The sequence below is a fragment of the Cynocephalus volans genome, chromosome 5 (genome assembly GCF_027409185.1).
Source record: "Cynocephalus volans isolate mCynVol1 chromosome 5, mCynVol1.pri, whole genome shotgun sequence".
Lineage (NCBI taxonomy): Eukaryota > Metazoa > Chordata > Mammalia > Dermoptera > Cynocephalidae > Cynocephalus > Cynocephalus volans.
In genome coordinates this window covers 45,962,462-45,971,818 of record NC_084464.1, presented here as the reverse complement: position 1 = coordinate 45,971,818, position 9,357 = coordinate 45,962,462, and the positions used below count along the sequence as shown (strand labels likewise).

Here is a 9,357-nt window from a genome sequence, read left to right as displayed (position 1 = left end):
GTCATTATTATTGTTGTTATAATCTTATCTGTATATTCTCTCTTTGTTACTTGCATAAATTAAATCATCGGCAGGAAAAAAAGTAGAGTTCCTAAAGGGACAGCCCGAACGTTAAATCAACATTTATCGATAACGCACGCAGCGGTTTCCTCGTGCCTGTGTCAGTAGGACCGTCAGGGTCCGCGATCACAGCCGCCCGTCACTCAGGCACCGCCGAGGCCACCCCACGCAGCGCGCGGGTCCTGGCGGGGGGCGGGGCCACGCCAGCCCGGAAGAGGCGCCGCGCCGCGCAGGCCCCTTCCTTTCCAGCCTCGGCCCCGGACCCTGCCGCTGCTACGGTGAGTTCCTCTGGGGTGAGGGTTCCATCCGGCCCCATCCGGATCATCCTGCCGCTGTACCGGCCGCGCGTCCTCAGGGTCGGGGTGGGGGGGCCTCTCCCCCACGCAGCACACACATCTGTGTAGTGAGAGGGGCTTGCGGTGCAATTCAGGGTGGTAGAGGAGCGCTGGTAGGCGAAGATTGGTGTCCAGGTGGGGGAGGGAGGAAGAGGGGAGGCTGAAGCCCTTGCGTGGCGGGGACCAGCCAGGTGAGGCTAGGGAGACAAGAGTCCCGCCTTCACTCTTCCCCTTCCGGGCAGGACCCCTCACTGCGGGCTGCCTCCTTGCCTGGCCCTGGAGCTCTAGTTTGAGAGAGGAGTGGTTGGAGATGAGGGTGCGAAGGCCTTAGCCCTTTTAGACTAGGGGTCAGCGGCCTGTCAAGAAGCGAGGGCTTTCCTTCTCTGGGCCCTCCCTGCGTACATTAAAGTGGAGCCGTACGATTCCGTACTAGGTATACTTGCCGACGGTCCCCAGATACTCCGAGAATACAGGGTCCGTGTCTTCCCTTCCTCTTGCCCCAATATATATTTGTAATTGTGAGGGCTTATGGAAGTGTGGAGCGAGAATGCACCCCATTCCATTGTTTTAACGACCTGGCAACTTTTTTCCACCTCAATTGTTTTTAGAGGTTGGGGAGGGAACTCTTACCTGGTGAGTTTGTTTTGCAGTTTTTAGTCCTCCATTCTGTGGAAACTACGATGTGTTTGAGTTTTCAGTGGTTTTTGGGGGTCATTTTAGGGTCATAAACTTGGTTACTGGACCCTGGCCACATTGCTCAGAAGTGCCCTTGATCGCTTCCTTCTTGCAGATGTTGATGCCCAAGAAGAACCGGATTGCCATTTATGAGCTCCTTTTTAAGGAGGGAGTGATGGTGGCCAAAAAAGATGTCCATATGCCTAAGCACCCAGAGCTGGCAGACAAGAATGTACCCAACCTTCACGTCATGAAGGCCATGCAGGTGGGAGGGGTGCTGTTGGGGTGGGATGGAGGTGGAGGCGTTTTCTGCTACTGTTGAAGGCAAATTCCACGGAGAGGTCAGAACAGCCCATGCTGCTTGTTGCCTTTAAGGGCAATGAGATACACTGTGAAAACTTGTCTACGAAGCTTTGCGCCTTGTTTTTAGCTCCAAGCTTTTAGTTGTGTCTTAATAGTAGTTTTCTGCTTTACAGTCTCTCAAGTCTCGAGGCTACGTGAAGGAACAGTTTGCCTGGAGACATTTCTACTGGTATCTTACCAACGAGGGTATCCAGTATCTCCGTGATTACCTCCACTTGCCCCCTGAGATTGTGCCTGCCACCTTGCGCCGCAGCCGTCCTGAGACTGGCAGACCTCGGCCCAAAGGTATGAAAGCCTCCAAGGATTTGCTCTGAAGTTGCTTTTTCTGGGGGGAAGGTGGGAGGGGGGTGGGTGAAATGATAGTTTCTTTTGTGTGTGGGACAGAAGTATTCTTTTTTTTTTTTTTTGGTCTTTTTCATGACCGGCACTCAGCCAGTGAGTGCACCAGCCATTCCTATATAGGATCCGAACCCGCGGTGGGATCGGCCCCAGAAGTATTCTTCTAACACATCATTGGTATCCCCTTTCTTTCTTTCCTTCCTTCCTTCCTTCCTTCCTTCCTTCCTTCCTTCCTTCTTTCCTTCTTCCCTCCCTCCCTCCCTCCCTCTCTCTCTTTCTCTCTCTCTCTCTCTCTCTCTCTCTCTCCTCTCTCTCTCTCTCTCTCTCTCTCTCTTTCTATTTATCTATCTATCTATTTATTTATTTATGGTGGCTGGCTGGTAAGGGGATCCGAACCCTTGACCTTGGTGTTACAATACAACGTTCTAACCAACTGAGCTAACCAGCCAGCTGGTGTCAGCTTTAGAGGGACACTGGCATGCAGGACCTTTGTCCCCTGGCTTGTAATGAGACTTGTAATCGAACTGCATTCAGGTCTTCAGGCCGTCTGTAAGATGACATTAAATGCAAATAGAATCTTGGACTGTGGCTTTCTTCCCCAAGGCCTGTGTGCATATCCACACACATGTGGTAAAAGCATTGAGTATGTTTCAGCAGAATGAGATTGTGCTTATCTTGAAGAACTCCATAGCAAAGCTGTTTATCACATGTGAAAAAAAGCGTTTTGTAGAGTTTCTTGGCAACAGGTATAAAAACTATAAAAAGTAAAATGGAGGAAAAGAAATAGAACAATTTTCATGGTGTGAAAAGATATCCTGTGTGTGGTGTGTGGGGAATTATCTTCTGACTTCTGAGATCATTGCTGGCACACATTTGTGTTTTGTCAATGTTATGGTTCCTTGTCACATGAACTCTGTAGGAGCTGCAGAGAGTTTGCTGGCTGGGGTGATGAGATGCAGAGATTCCTAAATGGGATGATCATCACACTGTCTAGGTTCCCCTGGAGAGTGACTTCATGGAGATCAGGAATCTGCATTTGTTATGAAAGCTCCCTAAGGGATTCTGGTGTTACATAGAATTTTCTATCTTTAGAGCAAAGGTTTTTTGCTGCATCTTGGAATCACCTGGACAAAAAAATATCACTGTCTATCTGTATCCCACAGAATCTGATTTAGTTGGCCTAGGTGGGGCTGGCATTTATTTGTTTTTTCCACTCACCACAGGATCACTTTTATTTAATCTACTTTAAAAATAGTTCATATTTTAATCATATGAACTCCAGTTAAGTTACAGGGTAACTGAATAGAGAGAATACTAGATTAAATTATTACTTCCTGTGTTTATGAGAATTTTTTAAGGTAGCTTTTAGCTTAGAATGAGGCTTTCAGCTATGATTCCTCATAATCTGTTTGCATTCTAAGTTTTCCACTTAGAGAGTTGGTTCAAGTTCAGAAATTTGGCTCTTCCCAGATATTTGTAGAAATAGCTATGTTTCTAAATTTGCCAAGTAATTGGAAAATGCTTTTATGTTGAGAAACAAAACAGAAGAAAACTTTTTTGCAGATGTGTGGCATTTTAACTGAGGTGTGAATTTTCTAGGCCTCTGAGGAACAAAATTGTCAGTGATAAGTTTCTCTGCGGGAATAAGATTTTCTAGTTGACAGTTCTGGGTGTAAGGAATTCCTGTCCCTATTAACCCATTATAACTAAGGGGTTACACAGTGAGAACTGGAGAGCAATGCCCATTTTCTTGGCCTTAAGTGGAGAGAGTTCCCACATTACTCTGTGTTCACACTGTGATTTAATTTGTGTAGGTCTGGAGGGTGAGCGACCTGCAAGACTCACAAGAGGGGAAGCCGACAGAGACACTTACAGACGGAGTGCTGTGCCCCGTGAGTAATGCGTCTTTTCTGTCAGGGGTGTTGGGGTAGAATCTCTGCATTGTCAGAGTTGGCCTTGGATGGGGCTCAGCCCTTGAAGATGCCAAGCTAACCAGAAAAGATTCTTGGTTTCAGTCTGCATGTCATCAGGATAGTCGGAGTCCTTTGTACTTCTTTCCTTATGTTGGGATTCAATAGATAGGAATTAGGAAGAAAGCCATCTGAGATGGGGGCACTGAAGACCTAGAGCAAAACTTGACAGCTTTCAGGAAAGCAACATGCTTTTTCTTTGTTACAGGTTGTGTTCTATGTTGTAAGCTTCTTGAGGGCAGGGCTTACTCATCTTTCCTTAATTGTTTTCTTATCGCAAAAAGAGCGCAAAATCTTATTTTTGAGAAGCAGATGCTTGCATTGACCTGGAACAAGAGATGTTTGTTCATTCGTGAGAATGTATTGAATAGCTTGTGTGCCAGGTGCTGTTCTAGGAGCTGGGGAGACAAAAACAGCCCTTCTCATTGAACTTACATTTTAGTGGTAGGAAAAGTAAGTATATGTCCTGTGGTGTGGGTGCTGTGGGGAAAAATTAAAGCAGGGATGGGTGTTGAAATTTTCAGTTGGGTTTTCAGAGAAAGTCTTGGAGAAGTGAAATTTAAACAAATACTTGAAGGAGGCAAAACGGGCCAGTCAGTGGCTATCTGGGCAAGAGCATTCCAAGCAAATGCCCTCCAGTAGGGCACCAGGCTTGTTTAACAACATAGGACAGTGTTAGATAAGGATGTGGGCATGGTAAGGACTTGGGGGTTTATTCCTGAGTAAGATGGGAAGCCATTGTAAAGTTATTGCAGAGGAGTAACAGGATTGGATTCAACTTGTTTTTGAAGAGTCACTTACTCTGTCTTTGTTGCAGAGGCATTCGTGGTATAGAACACTGAGATCTAAACTACTGAGCTTACTTGCCAGCCCCATTAGTTGTGATATACAAGCAAGGTGTAAAAGAGGAGTTTTGTTCTAACTTCTACTTTCCTGGTTCTTCATGTATAAAATAAAAGTGAGCACTTAATCTGAATACCTTACAAGGTAGTAAGAATGAATTCCTCCAGCTCTTGGTTCAGAGGAAGTTAGTGATTGCTTGTATTAGAAGTCATATCCCAGAGGGAAATCAGTCAGGGAACTGTTCTTCAGAGGAATTGACAATTGGGCCTGAGCCACAAGGGTCTCCAAGTCGAGGGGGAGTGATAGTTTCAAGCAAGAGCTCAGCATGTACAAAGGTACAGAGGTGGGGAGGATATGGTGGCTTGCTTCATGAAAGGGCAGTGAGGTGAGCAGTCAGGAGTCTATGAGTGGGTGTGGTCTGAGATGGGCCAAAAGGAGACTCCAGTTTTAGCGATATTTAACCGTATTCATTATGTCAGCCCTGGTGCTCTCCCCGACCACACACCACCCTGTGTGAGGCATGTGTGTGATAATATGAGATTGCCTAGTAGCCATACTTGAAAAAGCAAATGGAAACCAGTGAATATTAATATATTTTATTTAACCCAGTATATCTACAAGTGTTTTTTGAACATGTTATCAGTATAAAAACATTGATATTTTGTTTATTTTTTAGTATTTTTGTGGGACATTCTTTTTTCTTAAGTCTTTGAAACCTGGTGTGTATTTTGCACACATCTCAATTTGCACTGGGGCTGCCATATAGGACAGGGAAGCACTAGGTCTTTTCATCTTGTCTCTTCTCCTGTGGTAATAAAGTTGCTCTTTGCTTCTGTGGACCCCTTATTGCCTTTACCTCTTAGTGAGCGAGGTGCTGATCTGCAGCTGGTGATCAGTAACTCCACGATGGGAAGTGAGTGTCCTCTGGAACTGCATAGGAAGGGCATAGGTCCAGGCTTTGTGGTTAGGGCAGCCTTCCTGGAGGAGTTGCTAGTTGGACTGTGAGTTTTGAAGGGTGAGTTAAGGACAGCTGAGAAGGGTACCCCAGGATAGAGGGCAGAGGTGGTTCAGAAGGTGTTTCCCATCAATGGTGTAATTTACTTATACTTCATGGAGTGGTACATCTGCTGATAGGGCTTTTTCTGCAAGATTGGGTCAAGTGACTTGTCTTCCCTTGTTCTGCTGTAGGTCAGATCATATGACTCTAAATTGGTGTTTCTCTTTCCAGCTGGTGCTGACAAGAAAGCCGAGGCTGGGGCTGGGTCAGCAACCGAATTCCAGTTTGTGAGTATCCCCTTGTTTGCTTTCCATAAACAGTTGCTCATTCTGACCTCAGCCTTGTGGCTCTGCAAGTTCTGGGGAGGTGGTGTAGTATGGTGGGCCACCCCCACCCACTCATTTTTTCCTAAATCCCAACTAAATTTTGCATTGACACAGTATACAAACTTTTGCAAATCTATATTACTGAAGTGAGTCTCATAAATCAATACATGTGGCATATTGGTATCTTGTTTCATTAATGATGGTCAATATCCTCTGAATTAGTTCCATAAGCTGAAGCTCAAGATTGAACTAAACACTGCAGGGGTGGGATCTAGTACAAAGATGGTCTGGAGTCAAATCCTCCATCTTCTTTCAGATGATGTGATCTGGGCAGGTTCCTCTGGCTCAGTTTCCTCATCTATAAAATAAAGCTGATAATTACATCTGTCAGATAATTGTGATATTGTTAATCCAAGTAAAGTGCTAGCACATACCACTTTTGGGGCAGTACCTGTCCCTTGGCAGTTCTTCACAGCACACAATTGCTCTCAGAGATTTCATGTAAAAAGGAGGTGTATACAGTAGAAACAAGATCGTGTTCTGTGCTGGGTGCTTCCATAAGTATATATAAGAACATACACATTCTGTATTGTCATTTTACAAAGGAAGAAACATGAAGAGGCAGGGCTGGGATTTATGGCCTGCGCTCTCCCTGAGCCATTTACATTTGGGTGCCTCTCCAATGATAATGAGGCCTGAAAGTTAGCAGAACCCTGAAAGAAGTAGAACTGCTGCTAATGCTGATGTCGTGTGCTTTCTTTTGCAGAGAGGCGGATTTGGTCGTGGACGTGGTCAGCCACCTCAGTAATATCGGAGGGGATTATTTTGTGTTGAATAAACTTGTAGCCAGAAAACCTTAAATTTCATGTATCGGTTTTGTTTGCATTGTGTAGCCTGAACAGGAATTGTTTAAAGGTTAGGGTGTAAATGGGGCAAGACTGGGTTGGTTTTGGGAGTCGTCCTTATCCTGGGTGATGTCACTTGTTACTGTTAGAGCTGCTATACTTGACTTTGCCATGTGCCCTTTTTGCTCTAGCTAGTCCCTTCCTGTAGAGTTGTGTCTAGGGTGGCACCACACCGAAGAGGCAGTGGGAAATCTGGGCATCTTCTCCAGACCAGCCGTGCTAACTCAGCTCCGTGTGGTGGAGGAGCTGCTGTCTGTTGGCCTGGAATTGGGATTTTGTGCCTCGTGTCTGGGGCTGAGAAGTGCAGGGGAGGGAGGGTGCAAGAAAACAAGGAAGTATTGTCACAATTCTTCACAGACTGTTTATGGAGAAGTACAGGAATGGTGTTTGGGTCAACAGTTCACTGATCTCAATCTTCAAGACTGGCTTTACAAGAACCACAGGAGAAAACAGTTAAGAATGTACAAAACCAGATTTGAAAGGGACTGCCCAGCCATCTGAAGACCACTGGGATTTTTATGTCTTCCATAATTGGAATAAATATTGGGCAGTTGGAGCTCTTGCTATCCCAGGGCTACTTGAAAAGAGGAAATATATTGCAGTTTTCTTGAGGCCTTTATGAGTGGTTCCCAGCATATGACATGATACATGACGAGCACGGTGTTGTTTCCTGGTAGTGATGCCAAGTGCTCTCATGTGGGTACCAGAGCGGCTTTGATGGGAAGTGGGGTAGGGTGGTCTCACACTACAGACATGTTTGTATGCCTGTCTGTCTCGCACTGCCATTTCCGTGGTCTTTTATGACAGATGCTGTATGCCTGGCACGATGCCAGAAGGGGGCGTGGTGCAGCCCAGTGAGAGCTTAGGGACAATCCTGCAGATTTTTTTGCTGGGCAAGATACCAACCTTAGCTTGCAGATCAATCACCATGATTGTCCATGGTTGTAAGTATGTGTTACTCTGGCTCTGGGCCAACCTGTGTCTTAGGACAGGTCCACCAAGGTAAGGTCTTTCAAACCAGCAAAACTAGTAACTAATACAAGGGTACTTCAGAAGTTCTTGCAAAGATTCCTATTATCTTTCAGTCCTGTTTTTCCTTGAGTTTTTGAATTACCCTTGTAGAACTACAGCTTATGGGTTCTGGGGATTTGGGAATCACATTTGTGGAGTACTAGGGGCCAGGCATTGTAGGGAGATGGACAGTAATGGTCAAATGAGATTGATAAAAATCCTAACTACACACGGGTTTTTGTCCTGGTAACCCCAGTCCTGATAGGCAGTTTTAATTTACGCCACAAGGTGGCAGCCAATGGCGAGTCCAAATACATTTAAAATTTAAACTTAGGCCTGGGAGGTGAGCTTTGGAATCTGATCTACTAGTAAACAGAAGCTTGCTTGCTTTGGCAGAAAGAGGTGGTGTTTGGGGAAGCTTGTTTCAGCACGGTCTTGGCTACCTTGCCAAGGATTGCTTTCTATCCAATTTTTCTGCTGGCTTGAGTGAGGTCAGGTGGTTTGCCCGTGTTCACACGCCTTGTGATTGTTTAACCTGGATTCTGCTGTGAAATGTGAAAAGCTCCCAGCCTTTCTGTTTCCCATGGAGGCCAGCAAGCAGATGGGTTTCCTTTACAGATCTGGTGACTTTCTGGCACTAAAACGTCACTATTTTTCAGGTAGAGATCTTTTATCTTATGATTTAAATTAGCTCCAGAATATATTCTCCAAGATCGTTCATGGACTCTGAGGAAACCCCAGAGAATCTATAAAGTAGTCAGTACACACAGATGAAAATAGGTAGTTGGCTCTTGCAGGCTGCCAGCCACCGCCCCCACCTTGGTGTATTGAAATGCTGCTGCCAATCAGTAATCATTCTTTAGCTGTTCAGGGGCTCTCTGAAAAACAAAAGGCTCAAAATCTACCCTCAAGCACCTCATGGTCTAGCTAGGAAAACAAAACCAAAGCTGTACATTAAGGTGCATAACACCAAATACTATATAAGTGGTAAATTGTTCTGTCCAGACAATTCTAAGGTACTTCAGCGCAGGGGAGATGAATGAAAGCTGAAGTGGCCCAGAATTGGGTTTGTGGGGCAGGGGAGGGGCGAGACCAGTCAGAGCATCTTGAAGAGGTCTTGCTGGAAAATAATATCAGACGGCGTAAAGTTATGAAACTGACAAATGTCAAAACATTTAAGTTTTGAGGTTTTTTGTTTTTTAGCAGAGCTAGGAGAAAACAACTTCTGAGTGCAGTTACAAGAGCTTGGGAAGGTCACTTAGGGAGACTGGGTTATGAGGGATAGGGAGAGGCCCACCTGGGCGGTTACTTGGGTGCAATCATCACTAGAGGAAAGCTTGGAAGTTTTGATCCATCTTCCAGGGTTGGTTTCCAAGTCTATCATAGCCTTGCATCTGCCCACCAGTCCCATATCTCACCATCTAATCCTCACCACCACTACTACCACTAAACAAGGCTTTAAAGAGGGGCTGACCAGTTAGTTTAGTTGGTTAGAGTACAGTGTTATAACACCAAGGTCAAGGGTTTGGATCC

General features: G+C 45.4%; 1 protein-coding gene across 1 annotated transcript; it reads left to right on the top strand.

Moving 5' to 3' along the window:
* Nucleotides 1-229: 229 nt before the first annotated feature.
* Nucleotides 230-6,769, top strand: RPS10 (ribosomal protein S10). Its single transcript, XM_063097349.1, has 6 exons — nucleotides 230-338; nucleotides 1,186-1,335; nucleotides 1,547-1,718; nucleotides 3,587-3,664; nucleotides 5,814-5,869; nucleotides 6,675-6,769. Exons 2-6 carry the CDS (start codon nucleotides 1,186-1,188, stop codon nucleotides 6,714-6,716), a joined length of 498 nt encoding a protein of 165 aa, XP_062953419.1. The 5' UTR covers nucleotides 230-338; the 3' UTR covers nucleotides 6,717-6,769.
* Nucleotides 6,770-9,357: the final 2,588 nt, after the last annotated feature.

Coding starts and splice junctions, on each gene's coding strand:
- RPS10 (XM_063097349.1), top strand. CDS start 1,186: ATGTTGATGCCCAAGAAGAACCGGATTGCCATTTATGAGCTCCTTTTT. Junction 3,665..5,813: donor CAGACGGAGTGCTGTGCCCC/GTGAGTAATGCG, acceptor TTCTCTTTCCAG/CTGGTGCTGACAAGAAAGCC. Junction 5,870..6,674: donor CAGCAACCGAATTCCAGTTT/GTGAGTATCCCC, acceptor TTTCTTTTGCAG/AGAGGCGGATTTGGTCGTGG.